Source organism: Oreochromis aureus, linkage group 17, assembly GCF_013358895.1.
Source record: "Oreochromis aureus strain Israel breed Guangdong linkage group 17, ZZ_aureus, whole genome shotgun sequence".
NCBI lineage: Eukaryota > Metazoa > Chordata > Actinopteri > Cichliformes > Cichlidae > Oreochromis > Oreochromis aureus.
In genome coordinates, this window is record NC_052958.1 from 20,535,182 (window position 1) to 20,553,676 (window position 18,495).

The 18,495-nt window shown below is 39.0% G+C and overlaps 1 protein-coding gene across 1 annotated transcript; it reads right to left on the reverse strand.

The window, feature by feature from the left end:
- Nucleotides 1–626: 626 nt before the first annotated feature.
- LOC120434044 (myelin regulatory factor-like protein) lies at nucleotides 627–18,142 on the reverse strand. Its single transcript, XM_039601448.1, has 24 exons — nucleotides 17,953–18,142; nucleotides 16,029–16,170; nucleotides 14,819–14,912; nucleotides 13,703–13,764; nucleotides 12,717–13,167; nucleotides 11,926–12,138; nucleotides 11,644–11,839; nucleotides 10,904–10,980; nucleotides 10,385–10,495; nucleotides 10,210–10,300; nucleotides 9,906–10,106; nucleotides 9,472–9,580; nucleotides 8,840–8,949; nucleotides 8,430–8,575; nucleotides 6,198–6,359; nucleotides 6,044–6,115; nucleotides 5,149–5,195; nucleotides 4,739–4,894; nucleotides 4,596–4,643; nucleotides 3,458–3,542; nucleotides 2,192–2,266; nucleotides 1,849–1,960; nucleotides 1,042–1,113; nucleotides 627–833 (listed from the first exon to the last, which is right to left on the reverse strand). Exons 2-24 carry the CDS (start codon nucleotides 16,099–16,101, stop codon nucleotides 741–743), a joined length of 2,856 nt encoding a protein of 951 aa, XP_039457382.1. The 5' UTR covers nucleotides 16,102–16,170; nucleotides 17,953–18,142; the 3' UTR covers nucleotides 627–740.
- Nucleotides 18,143–18,495: the final 353 nt, after the last annotated feature.

An 18,495-nucleotide genomic window follows, 5' to 3' on the forward strand; every position in this document is an offset into this window, starting at 1 on the left:
GTGTGTGTGTGTGTGTTTTTTTTATTCAACTATGTGAAGAAACAAAGTTTAAATAAGGATTATTCATTCATTCTCATCTGGGATGTCTTATTTTTGTGTTGCCTTTATTTTTTAAGCAGTGTGTATATAAGGATTTTTACATCTATCTACATTTTAACAGCTTTACAGACACAAGGAGGTAAAACTGTCCATATCAAAGAAAACCAAAAACAAATATTTGAAAAAAGGCAGAAAAATAGACAATTTAAAAATGCATATAGAAAATACATTTTCACGTGGCAGAAATGTACTTTCATACTTTTTTCAAATCTCGATGATCCTCACATGTGCGCCGACACTTACCCTGTCTGAACTGCAGTCACAATAAATCCCCTCTCCAACCCCCCCTCTCTGATTGGAAGATGGGTTGTTGTAATTTTTTTTTATTTTTGGCATTTCCATTTTTGCCAGTCTGTGTAAAACTTATCATAAAACAATGATATGAGTAAAATACATTAAATAACACAATGTCAAAGTAAATGTTTTCAAGTTGTCATTTTTTTTTTAAATTAACCAGCCATTTTTCTAGAATAACAAACCTACCCCCCCCCACCCCGCAAAAACCCCCAAAACAAAACAACCAAACATAAAAACTTGCATAAGTGATTAGAGCATGCTTGGATTTCTCTAATTGTCGTCTTTGCAGAAATAAAGCAAATATTCTATAAACATGTTTTTATAATTTGTCTGTAATTGTGTTTCTATAATTCCGTGCAGTGTCTGTAGAAGTAGAAGTGGTAGTCTGTGAAGAGCGCCCCCGCGTACTGATAGTTGGTACTGCAGTCTGCTTGACCCTGAAGAAAGACATTGATAAGCATATACATTATTATGGCCCAACAGTCTGTAGGATCCATGTTTCTGTGAAAATATTTATATAAATAACATCAATAATGAAAATTTCTATGACAGGCAACATAAAATAAAATGTTTTTATAACACTAATGTTTCCATTAATGTTCGGGTCTTTTATGGAAGACAAATGAATAATTTTTGGTTTCTTACAGCCACTGTTGAGCGGAAGTGATACCAGCTTTGATAAAGGCGAGCCACATGAAGAGGCCATTCATGTTCCCCCTACCGAAAAAAAGCCAAAAAAGGTCAGTTACCATTTATTCAGCAAAACCTCTAATTTTCAGTAAAAACAGTAAAAATGTCACATTAAGCTCAGAAAAACAATAATTTGAAGCTAATCCTGAATGAATGTTTTCATGATCAGTTCTTTATCATTTGGGCAATTAGCACATAAAAGTGAAAAATGACCATACCTACTCAGATAGCAATTAAGAGCCTGGTTGCTGCAACTCCTTTGCCAGAAGGTCTCCTCCTTGACAAGTGTAGTGTGGGCCACAGCTGCCCACACTACACTTGTCATGAACCATAACAAGTCTGGCTTGTGACATTTGGGCCAATTGATACAGAAGTGCTAAAAGTACCCCAGATTTTATATCTTTGTAAGATTGGAAGCAAGATTAGTAAAATCTTTATTTAGTCTTAAGAACCTAAACCAAACTCACCACTTCATATTAGAAGAAAGAAAAAGGCTTCAAACTTCCCCAAATGAACTAAATTCATTTCCAAAGTTAGAAGTTAGAAATTATTCTGAATTATTGTTGAAGCTTTACTTAATTTTTGAGAATGATTAAATGGTTTTTGAAAATATAATATAGTTTTTAACAGACTCAATATTTAACTTTAAAACGAGGGCAAAATCAAACGATTTCTACGGCTGGGTTGATTTTATATGGGTTAGTTTTATATTTACATGCTATATATAAGTGACTTTTAGGGAAACTGATTATTGATTCTGACCTGTGTATTTGATGGGTATCTGCTGTCAGACACAGTGCTGATATCGACCTGAGCAGAACAGACCGTGGACTCATCAAAACTGCACAGATGGACTACCAACTCCTCTGTAGAGCTAAACCAGACACAGATTTATATACACAAACAGAAAATAAAATTTATGTCAATTTATTTCAATATCACATGTAAATTGGCATTTGCAAAAAAAAAAAAATCAATACTGTCATTCCAGCATTAGCAGATAAAAAGGGGATAGATTAAGATTAAATATAAATAAAAATAACAAGAATAATAATATTAATAATACATGTTTTAATAGCATGTGTGTGTATATTAGGATACTTACTTCATGAGCAGGGTTACTTTCATGTTGACAGGAACAAACTCACTGACAGGAACTCTGAAGATGTATCGACCAGGGCTTAAAGGAAACAACAGAAGTATAATGTTATTTTTATTTTTACTACATATTTAAGTAATACCACGAGGTAGCATGTATCATTACTGAGGAGACATTTTTAGGCAAAATATGTTCTTGCCAAAATTTAATTGAGATTTTACTGGCATTTAAGATTAAAGGTCTTTTTGACTTTGACTGACACCAACATCCACTCCACATGCACAGTCAAGTATTACTGCAGCCTGTTTTCTTAAAATATCATTTAAGTTTATATGATTTACATAAATGTAAATCACAGAGAACTTTACTGTCTCAAGTTTAAATCTCTCTTACAACAAACTAGCTTTTCATAGTCTTCTCACTCTTTTTACACAAGCGTCTCCTTGCTAAGAATCTAAGAAGGATGTCCAGCAGATGGAGACAATTACATCACAAAGGTGGGAAAACTTTCACTGTGGACCTATTTTGCAATAATTGAGTCTATATAAAGACAGTTAGCTTTTAATGTAGTGTTTTAGAAGAGAGTGACATGACTCTCAAACTATCCTAAAGTGAACTTTATGGGCGAACTCTGCAACAGCAAAGGTAATAATAAGAGCATTTTATTTATGCATGCTTTTTAAGGTACTCAGGGACACCTTACAAGGAATTATATACCAAAATCACAGTACAGGTAAAATAACAGTTGGAAAGCACCATAGAAATAAAATGTTGACATAGGCAAACTTCAAAAGATTTTTTACGACTTGCTGGTGATAGAAGTATAACAGGGAACTCCTTAAAATTAAAATTTAAGAGATTTTAAATTAAATTTTGCTAGTGGTTCTCTGCATGTTCATATTCCGTGACCACTGAAAATAAAGGCAATGGTTAAAATGACAGCTCAAAGGTGTAGAGTGACCAAAGAAGATTTTGGGGGTGCATTCTTTCTTTGTTACGCCCACGATCCACACAAATAATTAACAAGGGCCACCAATTTGCCCACGAGCTGCACTTGGAGAGCCATGGGCTTAGGATGAGATTCAACCCATAAATGTTTGATATTGGGACAAAGTCCACTTTATTTGGCTCTGATGGTGAATCTGGTTATTTAACAAGCTCGCAAAAGCTCAAACACCCTTTTTACAGCAGTGTTATCAAATGAAGAGTATACTAAACACTCTATAACCTGCATACAATCACAGTGTGTTTATGTTAGCTTTCTCTACTTACCCACATTCGTCTCTTAGACAGTATTTTCTGTCAATCACCAGTTGGCTTTCTTTGATCATGATAGAATGGATAGTGGTGTTCGTCCCTGATAGAAACAGAAAAACAGATGTATACTTAGGCTCCTAGGAACATTTGGCGTTGTTCTTACTCTAGTTCTTGCATTAAGTTACATATTTCAGCAATAGATGGCAGAAGAGCAACCACCGCCCAAACATTGTGAACCCACGAATTGGTTTTATATTGGTTTTCTGGGTATATATTTTGGCTTTTTCTCTGCTTGTTTTAGCTGTGTAAGATTATAACTTTTAAGGATTTGGCTCCCTTCCTATTCTAGTACATCTACATGGAAGAGAGATAAATGCGTTGTGGCCAACCTCTCTCCTCTCAAGATTAGCATAAAAAAACCTGCTAAATCTTAATCCAGTTATTTACCAAGTGCATGGATTTAGAGGAGAGCTGCTGATAACATTGGGACTGAAGGAGGAGGGCTTGACGGCTAGGCCACCCGAGCAAGCACGCCTTCAGAGGGAGCAGGATCGGGATCAGTGGGACTGAACAGCAGCTAGAGCTGGGAGGGTCTCCTTCCTGACTCCAGCCAAGCTCTGTTTGCCTTCTAAGTAATACTGATAGGATCAGAAACCCGGACTATTTAAACAAATGTCCCTATAGCCAGTTTTGGCAACTGAAGATTGATGGTAAATGGTAAATGGCCTGTATTTGTATAGCGCTTTACTAGTCCCTAAGGACCCCAAAGCGCTTTACACAACCAGTCATCCACCCATTCACACACACATTCACACACCAAGGCCTCTGCTTACAACCAGTCCACAAAGTATTAAACCCCTATGGCTCCTCCTGTGGGACCAGAGGAGGATTGAGCCATTTGGTGCATTCATGCTGAACCCAGAGGAGTCACATGCATTAAGACCCAGTGTGCTCTGAAACCGAGCCCTCGCCCACTGCCAGGCCCAGCCCTAGGTTGGGGTGCTAGTATCCCTGGTCAAGGTGGGGCTTCATGAATCCTTGTTGAAGGATCTTTTGAATAACACTTTGTTTTACCCTTCTAAATCAAAATCAGTCAAAAAAATCTCTCAATAACTTTACTATATGAACTGAAACTATATAAAAATTTACTCACAGTCTCCAGCATTTTTCAGCTGTCCATAAAAATCTTCTATGTTTTTTTCTGAGGAGCAGAAATATCAAATGGTGAACCAAAAATCAGTTATGATGAAATTATTTTTTAACGTAAGCAAGAACTAGAGAGTGAAATAACTTTACCTTTCATAACAGGTATTTCTGTTGATTTAGAGATGGTGATGTTTGAGTTAGTGGTGCCCTCTGTTGATGAAGGGCAGCAGTACACCTTATCACAGTATAGCAGATCACAGAAGTCCACAGCAGGGGGCCAGAGGCCAGGAGTACCAGTTGGCAGGACTGGAAGAGATTTATCGTATTATTACTTTGTTTTCTCTGTTGCCATTGCTATTGGAATTCAGAAGTACTGAAAAAAGCTCTGAAATAATTTAATCCAAGTATTTAGGTGAGTGTATTTAGGTCTCTATCTGATCTCTGAATGCTTATAATAGTGTAGGTGCTTATATATACCATTTACACCATTATTTGTCTTTGTCTTTTTGGCTTTAGACTTTTTCTCTGTATGACATCAGTGTTAAAAGGCATCACATTACCTGTGCTGGTCCATGATGAGGTTTGCAGAGGAGTCTCAGTGGTATTACTAACACACAAAAACATAAAACTTGTTGGTTAACATAACAATAATAATGCAGACAAGCTAACAAGTACTACATTTCAGAACTTTTTAGCCCCCTTCATTTTCATTTGTCATTTCAAGGGGTAAATAATGCTGGAGCTTGCCAAACAAACAAACTTTGACACTTAAAAATGGTCCAAGTTCTATCAGTGCCAATAAAATGATCAGTGTGGCTGTCCTCCCAGGTGCTATAATAAAGTCTGGATATTTATGATTTTTTTTGCTTTACAAGGTGAACTAGAGTTATCGGGAAGCTAGCCAACTAATAGAAATTTGAAGATGATATACTACATTCTGACCAAAATATGTATAAAATAACTAAACTGTACAGCATTTCTGTGACGATGGACATGAATGAAGACAGAAAACAAAATACCAGTTATGTCCGGAGAGTAAAATTGCTCTCAATAAATATCCATATTGAGACAAATGTCATCATATAGCATAAATACGTCAAAAACAATCAGAACAGCCAAGAGAATATCAGGCGAATCTCTGAGATGACCTATCTACAACATGAGGATAGTTATCAATCTGTTATGGTCTGGTTTCCATTACTTTCTCTGTGAAAGTTCTAAAATCCACTGGAAGTTTAACCAGCCTGAGAATGATTCTTTCGGAAGGAATCAAATAAATGCACAGTAGGTTTCAAACAAACAAAAACAAAAATGTGCTGCACATGAAGTGACCGGGGGGAGGGGGCTAGCAAAAATTGTTTGGGGACCACTGCCTTAGTGTGTCTAATATGTCATGATGGTGACTTGGAACTTTTTCAGTGACGAGGAATCCCTATGAAAGCTTTTATTGTTTACCTGTTTCCAGGACTGGTTCCAAAATCTTCCTCCTTCAAGTTTACTAGGTATAGAGTGGTGATGGAGATGACACTGCACACACAAACACATTACGATATAGATTTTCTTTCTTTCTTAATTTAACATATCATTTCTAAGTGACATCATGTCTCACCAGAAAGCCATAGTGGCCAGCAGAGCGAAGACGCTTATCTGGAAGACTTTATGCCGCAGGCACCGTCTGTATTTGTGACTTTTGTCCTCCCTTTGCACTTTTTCAGTCTTACATGCGTCAGGTATTGATATTGTCGACATGCTGCTGTGTTTCTGAGGTCTCCTGTTAGAAATAATATAAATACTGCTTCATTTTCAAATCACAGAATGAATTTTCCAAAAAAAGAAGAAAATTAAAACTCTACTCGTGCTCCTGAAATCCATCCCTCCACACGCTCCTTGAAGGATGGAGGTTAGAGCGCCTTTAAGGTTATAACAATAAACTATATTTATTTGAATAGTGATGAGTGTATCCATGACCTTTAGCAAAGTTAAGAGGTTATTTTGTACAGAGGTGAACGACTGTCCTTCAACTTTCTACAGGGATATCGACTTAAGGTACTAACTATATACATTTCTTAAGATGCCTTTCAACTAGCCCAAGATAAGACCTAAAGCTATAGTAACTGATCCCTTGGATGCTATATAATCTGTTACCTGTGGTGATTTCTTGTCTATTAAGGCCTTTCAGTGTTACCTACAGTAGCCTTCAGAAACTCAGTTGTCCTTGACCTGTGCTTGGCACTGATATAGTGCAGTGGTGTTGCAATAAACATTTCATGAGTCATTTTCCATGGTGCTGTATACTTTGTAGTATGACTCTGCCTTTAGACATAACCATAATGGAGTTATTTTAACTGTTTCTGAGAAATTATGAAATGCATCCTTTTAAATATTAAATTTCCTTTAAAGGATGCATTTTATGATATTCGAATATTCTGTTTTGAATTATTTTAGCCTTCAACAACTTGTGAAATTGAACTCATGAACATAACAGAGTTTGCTAAGACAAACTCTTTCACTTAGTTGAGTGAAAAAGGTTTGCTTGAAATTTTTGCAAATGAATTAAAAGTAAAGAATAAAAATATAACAAGTACATACATAACACTCAAAATTGAGCTCAGGTGCATCATGTTTCCTCTGATAATCTGTCAGATGTTTCTGTAAGTCATTTGGAGTCCACCTGTGGTAAATGCAGTTGATTGGACATGTCTGCATAAGATCTGATAGGTGAAAGTGGATGTCAGAAAGTCCAAGAAATTGTTTGTAGACCTCTGAGATAGGATTGTATCTAGGCACAGATATGGGAATGGGTACAGAGAAAGATCTGCAGCACTGAAACCTCCAGTGAACACAGCGGCCTCCATCATCCAAAAACAGAAGAAGTTTAGAACCAACAGGATTCTTCTTAGAGCTGGCCACCCAGCCAGTCTAAGTAATTGGGTTAGAAGGACCTTAGTCAGGGAGGTGACCAAGAACTCAAGGGTCACTCTGACAGAGATCCAGAGTTGCTCTGTGGAGAGAGGAAAAACCTCCTGAAGGACAATCATTTCTGCAGCACTCCAGATCAGACCTTGATGATAGAGTGGCCAGACAGATCCACTCCTCAGTAAATGGCACCTGAGGGATGCTCAGAGCATGAGAAACAAAATTCTCTTGCCCAGTGTTTTCCGGAATAAACCTGGCACTGCTTATTAACTGGCCAATACCATCTCTACTATGGTGGTTGCAGCGTCATGCTGCGGAGATGTTTTTCAGCAGCAGGAAGTGGGACACTAGTCAGGAGTAATGAAAAGATGAATGCACTGTACAGAGACTTGGTGAAAGCCTGCTCCAGATCACTCTGGACCTTGGACTGGGGTGAAGGGTCATCTTCCAACTGGACAGCGACCCTAAGCACACAGCCAAGATGACAAAGGAGCAGCCTCAGGACCACTCTGTGAAAGTCCTGGCCGAGCCAGAGCCCAGACTTAAACCTCATTAAACATCTCTGAAGAGATCAGAAAATGTGCACCAACGCTCCCCATCCAACCTGATGAATCTGGAGAGGTTTCTCATACCACTGGAAGTGGTTCTTCCATGGCTAAGGCTGTTCTCCCTGATAGACACAGCATTTGATGATGTGCATGGGTTCAAGACTTCAGACTGTCATTGACTGCAAAAGATCTTTATCGAAGCATGAAGAAAAATCCTTATCGGTTTGAGCCTCATAAAATGGAAACCACAGTTTTGTTGAATCTTCTAAACCTGAATTCTTCATGCAATTTTTTTTTTAAAGAAGTGTGTGAAGAAGTGTCATTCTCTGAATACATATGGATCTAACTTTAAGTGATAGATGGATGAAGGTAAATACCCAGTGGATCGTAGGCTACCCGTCAGGCTCTTCAGCTTTGCCAGTCGACGGTTCCAGACCTCAAGTTCGTTGATACGAGTTTCCAGATTGTCAGTGAGCTTTGACAGCTGCTGCACTGCTCCCACATTTTCCATGAAGATCTGCTCCTGGAAGAGGAGAGGGAGGGCATTAGTGCTGGTTGCTAAGACCACTGCAGGATGTAGTTGTCAGGCGACCATTATACTTTCAGAATGTTACCTTAAATGTTTCTTCTAATGACAACCATTTCTTTTTCCATGTGTTATGTGTGCATGAAGCCAATGTAAGGTTTGAAAATCTCTAAAGTCACCTAAATTTGCTTGTATTTGAAGAGAAGCGTAAATGTAGAGTATCAGTAAAAAAAAAAAAAAGAAAATGTAAGCACTTCTTACCTTGTCCACCATGAGGAAGTTATTAATCTTCTCTCCATCAGAACAGATGACATTTCCAACGTCTTTCACTGCAGACGGCAGCAGCTCTTTCACCTCCTGAGCTATAATACCTAAATATCAGAAGACACATGGATAAATATAGTGTATGTATTTTATATATATATATTTTGATATATTTTTCATATTTTTTATGTATCACATTTGTTATATCATTAAAATCCATATTTTTTGGGTAAATTTACCGGTGTATAGACCTTGACCTAAGACTAGACGACTGGCTACCCAACAGGTTGCTTCATAAAGTGTCTCATGACATGATGATGGTCACCCAAATGTTGTTTTCTTATCACCACATTGTTGTCATCTTGTTAAAACTAAACAAACGTAGCATGTAAACACTAAATGCCAACAAATGTGTGTATGGTGAATGGAGTTGTAAGGTCACCATTTGGTGCTCAATTGATTTGCCAAATATAAAAATATATATAAATATTGTGGGATTTGTACAAATTATTTGTAGACACCATACTGATGCTGGCACTCGCAGTGCCCTAGGCAATGTTTATGCTCAGAGGAGAATAGAAAGATTCAAACATATGGTATGATCATTACAGCATGGTGAATTGCAGCACCTGTCTGGTGGGTGTGATCTATTCCCATTTTGGAAGCAAACTCCGGCTTATAATCAAACTCGACTATCTTCATCTGATTAATTCTCTTCAGCTGCTGCTCAGAGTCGACCTAATGAGCAAAAAGAGGAACACATTTTTGGAAATTTTTAATGTGCAAAGTCAGAGGGACAATAGGACAAACAGAATCCAGCTGAACCACTGGATAAATGTCAAAGATATCAGTGGTGGTCTTTAAGACATTGCCTTTTTAAAATTATACTAAAACTACTTAACTGTCCATTCAAATTCTACAGATTTCTGTGCTGATGTAGATGCTACTACAGAAGACTACAGACTCGAACATCAACCACACCAAATGGAAAAGCTACCTGCTACAAATGGACAAAACTCGTGATTTAGATATTCAGAAATATAATGAAATATAATTTTTTCACCTGCTGTATGTTCTCCTTAGCGCGACAGTCAGATGGCTGCATGATGGTGCCCATCACTTTGGCATTACCACAGACAACCAGCGCCTCATCAGGGGAGTCGGTGTTGATGCCCACCCGACCCTGACAGACCAAAGCTTCCTGCACCACCCCGCGCTGCCACATGGTGTCCCCATCTGTCTCAAACTGACCAGGGTTAGAAGCCTGTGGGAAAGATTTTTTTTTTTTTAATGGAATCTTAAACTTTTTAATAGGGTCATTGAGTTATTGATTTATCAATTTTTGGTTCATAGACGTATTTTTTTACCCTGACAATAATCTTCTCCGACACCAAAGCTGTCAGGAGAAAACTCTCATCTTTAACTACAGCATACAGGCCAACCACCATCTGAAAATACCTGAATAAGCACACACAGTTATCATTGTTATCCACTGCTGTTATGCCTTCATTAATTTGTTTTTATATTTATACATTTACAAACCTCTGGTCAGGGTTTGGTTTGCCTTTTTTTCGCATGTTGTTGGCCGTTGTCTCGCTGAAGTGCAGTCGGCCAAGTGTTACTCTGGTCATTTTGCCACCGGGTAGACTGACCCTGGAAGTTTTGATAGCATTATGTTTAAAATGCTGTATTTGCCACATTTTTAACTGTATCATCAGCCATTTGGTAGTCAAGATAGCTTGCCAGAGGCTAAATAATTTGACAACAAAGAACTAAATTGGATCAATCCATCCACGCTCTTCTGCTTATCGAATTCAGGATAAGACAGTTTTGGTCTTGAAAAATGGAGTGTTGGTAAAAAAAAAATGGAATGTTCTAAAATGCTTTTCTCCTTCAACACCCAGCTGCTTTCTTAAACCTTGAACTGCTGTACATCATACTGGACTGTCTTCCATGAAGAGGATAAGACTCAAACATTATTCAGGCAAAAGAAAAGCTTTTCTACAGTCATAAAGTCAAATGTATCTGGTCAAAAATAGGGACATTAATACTGTTACATACCTGACTGGAAGAAAGGGTTTTTTGCTGCGGTCAGGTTGAGATTGCTCAATGGTCACAAGGTGACTTGGAGTTTCCAGCTTTGATAAGAAGGAGACAAACAAACATTAAACAGATGAGTAATGTCGAAAAAAATACTAAGTATTTGCCCGTATGAAGTGGGTGGACAAGACCAAAGAGCTGTCAAAGGATGGTAGGAACAAGATTTTTGACCTGAACAAGACAGAAATGGGCTACAAGTGCATCAGTAAGAAGCTTGGTGAGAAGGTGGCAACTGTTATTGTGATTATTTGGAAACCAAATAAATAGAAGATGACCAACAAATGTCCGGAGTCTAGAGCTCCATGCAAGAGGTTGCCTCATGGATCATAACAAAGGTGGTGGTTTAGTCCAAAACTACATGTGAGGAGTTTATTAATGATCTAAAAGCACAACACCATAATGGACTGAAATCTTGCAGCGCCTGCAAGGTCTTTGGCATCAACTCGACTCACTGTGTTTGGCAGAATGGAGGTGGGAACATTGTACTTTGGGGCTGTGTTTCTCCTAAGGGCACAGGATGACTTCACCCCACTGAAGTTATCTTGTACCCTTAGCTATGTAATGTTCATTGGCCCCTCAATGGAGTTTCACCGTTTTCATAGAGTATTATTATGCATGTAAACCTCCTTTGATTTAAAACTAATGTTTAAAGTCTGCACGATTATTTTTCCTTCTCTAACTGAAAGTAAATCTATACACACCTTAACCCCGAACACTTTTATCTGGAAAAAGTCGATTTCCTGTGGCCCACTGGCAGTTTTGATGTACTGTGGCTCTGCATCCACACCAATGTGAATAGTGACCTGAAAGTGGTTCTTCTTTTGGCAAACAAAGGACTCGTCAGCTGTGGAGTAGTTGAAGCCTTTATCTGTATCAACGTGGTAGGCAGGAGGAGACCTAAAACACAGTGATGCTGGTAAACCATGTCCTTTGTCAAGAAAGGCTATCTTTGCAGTAAGAGACTGGACTGATCCTTTACTCACAGTGTCTGGTAGTTGCTGTCATGCAAAGTGGTCCACTGTTCTGGCCTGTACTGTTCCCAAGATAGTAGTTGATAGGATCCCACACCCATTCCACTAACACTTGCAGTGCTCCCCACACCACCATGAGTTCCTTCACCTTCAGAGCAGGAGGTGCCAACTCCTGCAGATGGTTCCTCAGACTCTGATCTCCTCCTTTTTTTACTCTCTAAGGTGCTGAAACAGGAGAAGACATATTCAAAGCTCCAATGGAGTGCCACAGGGCTTAATCTTAGGTCCACTGCTATTTTCTTTTTACATGGTTCATCTTTGTGTCATTTTTATGCCAATGATATCTACACACACATTTTTATATCAATAACAGTCTTCTGTGTATACCAATAGTAACTGTAGCATACTATATCATGTGACTTAATGGGATTACATGAATGTAAAAACTTTCTGCATTTCAGTAAAAATTTAACATTTATTTTAACTGATCAAACTCCATCCACTTGTTCCGGCTGTGAGTCAGTCTAAATTCAAGAATATTTTCTCAGTCTTCTTTTACAGACTCACTCTGACATTGCAGAACTGATTTAAAATGTAAGTAATTCAGGACTGTCTCTAAAACACATGCAATGCCTTCTTTATCTTTATGGTTTGGATTGCATCCCATGGTTTCTGTTACCTTGCTGTCAACTTTTATGACTATTTCTTCAGACTGTCATTTACATGATCACAATTCCACCTACTGTAAAATAAAATGACCACATTGTGACATCACAGCGTCATAAAGCTGAATATCTGCTTACCAGGTTTGTAGTGTGGAGGCAGAGCCCAGCATATGGGTTGGAGAGGGTGTGGTTAGATTTGGGAGCAAGCCTGGTCCAGTGCAGGCTGTGGTGTAGCTGTTTGAAGGTGGTAAAGGTGGAGAAGGAGGTGTGGGTGGGGTGTAAGAGTGCGAATAGTTCTCTGGACTTAGATAGCTTGATTGTCCAGGTGAGTTATGTGTGTGGTGCTGCTGCAGAAGAGCAGGTGGTCCAGGTGGAGCAGGAGGGGCAGGAGGAGTCCCAGACTTGATATAAGTGTTTGTGAGTCCCAAAGTACAAAGCTGATCATGAGTCAGCTCGCTGGGGTTGGGGGGGGCAGGCCGTCGACCCTTAAAGCGACAGGAGGAGGAAGCAGCAGATGTATTTGTGGGCTGAAATGCCTCCTGCGTGGTTGGCTGGTTGGACCAATAGGATGACATGTAGCGGAGGTTCCCTGATTAGAGAAGAAAATGTCTTACAAAAGCTTTTTTGCTTCGCAAATTATTTGTGATAAAACATGGTTATTATGAGCCTCAAGTTTAGTCATTTTTATATCTTGAACAATTAGCACAGATGTGCATGTGCTGGCACAATCATCACAACAAGAGCAACCAGTCACTCACTCCCACGGTAACAGGTTTGTAGTTTTTTCACGCGTAACGAGGAACATAACACTTGTTGGAATGAATAATTTGTACTAGATTTTTGTACTGGAAGTGAAGAATGCTTCTGCAGACTCAAGGGGCTGTTAAAGTTTACCTTCAAATCCCTACTGTAGTGGTGTTGTAATTATTATTTCAGTTATGAGTAGCTATCAAGGGGTCACCATCTGTGCTTGATCAGGTTTGTTTTTCAAATGTTAATAAAACCAGTGCTCTTGTCAGCGTGCGGTCTATGGGACAAAGGAATGTGAAAACACAAAATTTGTTGTCTCTTAAAATGCAAATATTGCATACAAAAAATGCATGTCTGATGTGTGTAAATGGTACCTGGAATCTGTGCAGGTGACCAGGCCTCTGAGCTTGAATCAGGAGGAGACTCGGGCAGCATGCTGGGAGGAAAAAAACAACATGAAGAGTAATTCTTATTCATATTTAATATAAATTTTTAATTGTGTTATGCATTTACAGCCTTCCCTTTGGTGATAACCAACCAGCTGAACACTGTTTAAATGTTTGTTGTCTAACATGATCTCCAGGGAGAAATGATGATATATTCATATTTACTTCTGCAGCTTCAGGATAAGCTGTTTCATGCAGCAAAAGACGAGGAAACCTTCTGCACCTGATAGTGAACTTTGTAACTGAGATATATTCAAATGATTATCAGGGGATTAAAACATTGAAATAAAGTCAGGACTGCATTTTATTGACCCTACATCATAACTGTAGGGTCATGACCCTGACAGGAGGAGAACTGAGTTCATGCTGTCGGACAGAAATAAAATAGGATAATTGTACCTCAAAGCCACTCTCAGATAAATATGCAAAAAAGAACAAAATTAGACAGGTAAAAAGGTTCCTATCCAAATTAAAGGACATTTCAAATGTTTAAACCTCTTTTTTTCACCTCCAAAAAATTATTTACCATCAGAGCAACAGATGAAAAACAGTTTTCACCCTCTAATATAAAAGTAGTAACAATTTTATTCTTCCTACTAAATCGTTCTGTCTCATTGGGAATTGTCTGAATGTTGGAGCTCTCTCTGATGTCTTAGTTTACTATAATAAAAAAAAACAGCTTTAGACAACTTGACCTGACCTGAATTATACTACCTGATCCAAACGAAGCAATAAAAGACTGTCTATAGTTTCTAGTGTGTCACACTACCAATAAAGTATAAGCACAGTTCTTCTCTTTTAAGTGTTTAATCACATGGAGTGAGAGTGAACACAATTTATGTAGTCTGTATCTTTAGTACTGTCACTGTAGGCTGTTACTACATATAAGTTCTCTTTCACTGCACTTACATTTGCTTTAGAAACTAGTAAATATTTGTTTGCTGTCTAATTAATGAAATGAAGTATACATTCAATCACTGAGTTACAAAAACTGTATTTATAATGATCTCAAAGTGTAGATGTGTCTTTGAGGGTGACTCTTACAAGCTGATGGGGTCCACATCGTTACTGAGGTATTGCTCCAGCATGCTCGTGTCAACAGTGACAGAGCTGTCCAACACACCGCTCACATCCTGACCTGAACACACACACACATAAACAGGACATTACACCGACATATCCACAGTTGTCACAAAAACAAACCAAACGTTAAAGAATTAAAGTAAACCTGTTCTGCTCAGTTCCACCTCCAGATTTTTATTCTTCCATTAGAGTAGTTTTGCATAATCCACAGTTCAAAATACAAGCCATCCTTCAAGCCAGCCTTTGTCTGAAACAAGCCCATCCTACAGTTTAGGCCATCTTTCTTCTGATTGGCTGCCCTTCATAAACAAACACGTTTTGTGGGGATACTGTGCTCACAGCCAGAGCTGCATGGCTGAAATAACCACGTTAGGAATATCTGCTCTCTATGACATCAAACAGATCCAATAGTATTTGAAACTCTGGTGATGTTTAACACAAGTATATGAGCTATATGACAGAAAATAAAGAAAAGGAGAGCAGACACATCTTAATAATTTGTTTCATTATTTATCAAAAATCCCTCTGATATATTCAGTGGTGTTAAATTACATCCAGTTTCAAACATGCTGCTATAAACAGATATCGACCCACATATCATGAATGATAAAATTCACCTACACACATTGATCAATAATTTTTGATCTTATCAGCCACGGGACAATATGGAACTAGATAAGGTACTGTACATGTGGCCAGTTAACCTACTGTCAGTCGGTGGGTTTCTATTTTTAGGGTCAGACTAAAAGTGAAGGCTAAAAGGAAATAAAACTCACAGACAGCAATAAACTGCTCAGACTTTCAGGACTCTTTTAGATCATGGGAATGTTTCTGTAGAAGTCCTTAAGAATTCCTCAACTGTCCTCATTGAGCATCTTCCCAGTAACTCATCCAAACCTTCATCCAAGCTCATCTTCAGAAATCCATACAACCCTCTTAATGACAGGTTTATCTAGCATTCCTGGTACCGTCTCGTTACCAACCATAAAGTCACCTCACAAGAGAATTTTATCCTCCTTAAAGACATCAGCACCTTCACTGGAAAATCTTCAAGTAAAAATCCTTATGGATTCTCACAGCACCAACCACCCCTTAAATCCAAACCTCAGGCTTTCACTCATTCTCTGATATTCGCAGATGACGTGATGCTAAGGTTAAGAGGATATCCCACCATTGAAGAACTGCTGCAGCGCCTCGTTCTCTCCCAGGACCTGGGCTGGCAGCCGGCCGGCTTCAGGATCCATTCAGCACAGTAGGGGGCGCTGCAGCGGCAGAGCACGGGATGAGGAGAATGTCCAGCAGAGCTCTGCACACTGAGAATAAACAAAAAGGTAAATTTTTATTGAATTATTATTATTTTTACCAGCACACACAACAACAGGGTGATGATGAAAATGAAAAGATGTTAATAACCGCTGCGTGTTGATGCATGTTTGTGCAAAGCTTTTTTGAGACTGGCCCACCAGCCAAGAAGGGGCAAGGGTACATACAGACCTACATACATGCATGCATCATTACATTGAGATTAAAGAGACAAAATGTGATCACAACATAAAATACCTGACGGCTGAGCTCAAACTGAAAAGCAGCAAAGCTTGAAGCACAGACTGTAAACAAACTGCTTTTTGGAGCGTTTTGGTTGCCGTCATGTTGGTTTTTGGAGCTAGAAATGACTCGACTTGGAAGAGAGGATGCAATGCCACGCTAGGAGCTACTGGTAGACTGCTTGGTTAGTGAACTGCATACATAAATGTTATGAATGCCATCAAAGACAGAAGAAAAGGCAGATTGTTTACTTGTTTACCACAGACACAGATCCTGCTGCACAAACACTTTGGATGGGTACAATTAACCACACAGTGAGTGATTTTAGTTAACTGCACCATTCAGTGTGAAAAGGCAGCTGTGGCTCAGGAGGTAAAGCAAATGATCTGCCAGCAGAAGGTCAGATCCTGAACACCAAATTGCTGTTGATGCTTGTCTGTATGTGTATGAGTGTGTTTGAGAGACCATTAGGCATAACTGTGTGTCAGTGGATGAATGTAGTTAAACATGCTTTAACTGCTCAGGGTAGAAACTCATTTCTTTACATTTAACAAAACACAACATCGGTCCCAACTTTAACCTTTGTCTGTATTTGTTGTCTGAATCACAGAAAGCAGTCACGCCCACCATCCACGCTATGTTTGCAGATGAACTACAGTCAGGTGGACATGTCAGCATCTTAGAAAGAACTACTGACCTCTCTTCATTGGCTCCCTGTTATTGAATATGTTATCAAACAGACAGACACCCTCTCTACTTTTAAAATTAGACTTAAAACTTTCCTTTTTGATAAAGCCTTTAGTTAGCCCTGGATCAGGTGACCCTGAATCCTCCCTTGGTTATGCTCCGATAGGTCTTGGCTGCTGGGGACTTCCCATGATGCACTGTGTTGTGAGTGAAGAGTGTTTCTTCTTCACTCACTCTCTGTTTAAACACCTCTCTGCATTTAATCATTACTTGTCATTAATCTCTGGCTCTCTTCCACAGCATGTCTTTGTCCTGTCACCCCCAAATGGTCACAGAAGATCACTGCCCGTACCTGAACCTGGTTCTGCTTGACGTTATTTCCTGTAAAACGGGAGTTTTTTCCTTCCCACTGTTGCCAAGTGCTCATAGGGGGTCATTTGATTGTTGAAGTTTTCTCTGCATTATTGTATGGTCTTTTATAAAAAGCACTGTCAGGTGACTGTTGCTGTGACTGAGTGCTGTATAACTGAAATGAATTGAATTAAAGCTGCCTGCTTTAACCTGTTTTTGGTTTTGAAGATGGACAGCTGCTCCGTCCAGTCACCTGCAGGGAAAAGGCCTTCTTAGAGAAAGCCTATACACAAATACAGTATACATCCATTTCTGATTGCTGAAATTATGTATTTATGATTTCAGTTCATTCATCAACTTATTCTGAAAAAGGTTAAAAGCAGAAACCTGGGAACACACCTGATTCGTTTTTATTGCTAATGTGTGTCTGACGACACCTGCAGTCAATAAATCACCTGAAATGTCCTGTTTAAACAGCTCAGATCTGCTGGGACATGTTTGTTCAAACACACCTGTCTGCAAGATGGCCGCCAGTAAGCGGTGATTTCAGACTTTATCCAAGCTGCTGTCTTCAGGTACAATCCATGTGTAAGGACGGATTCAGTGTTCCATGTTTCAGATCCTCAAAGACTCCGCAAAGTGTCCACTGTTCCTCGTCTTTGTCTGTGTGTGCAGCCGAAGGAAATCCCTCCTTTAAAGAATAAAAATGTTTTCTTGTTGTTGTATGCGGTGTTGTGTGGATCGTCTCTGTCCGTCAGCTGGACTTTGAGCCTTGAACAGGAAAAGGTAAGAGGCATTCGCACACCTGACGGAGGCGGACATCCATAAACCAGCCAGTCATATTCTCGAAGCGCACGCATGCCGAGCTTCTCTGTAAATGTTGCCATATTCTTTCTTTTTCATCTCCTAGTGATGTTTCACAGGAGGAATAGAAAAAGTGTTAAGAAGATGAATGAAAGCATCCACACACCAGAGGCTGCTGTTTCTGTCTTTGCTGTGCAAAAATTAGTGTTCTCATTTAAACATCAGCGGAGCTAAGGGTGATTAAGTGGTTG

Excerpts from the sequence above, each read along its gene's own strand:
- LOC120434044 (XM_039601448.1), bottom strand. The coding sequence starts at position 16,101 with ATGGATCCTGAAGCCGGCCGGCTGCCAGCCCAGGTCCTGGGAGAGAAC. Across the intron at positions 8,950-9,471 it reads AGATCACACCCACCAGACAG|GTATTATAGCTCAGGAGGTG; the intron begins GTGCTGCAATTC and ends TCTGATATTTAG. Across the intron at positions 2,267-3,457 it reads TGTCTAAGAGACGAATGTGG|CCCTGGTCGATACATCTTCA; the intron begins GTAAGTAGAGAA and ends GTTTCCTTTAAG.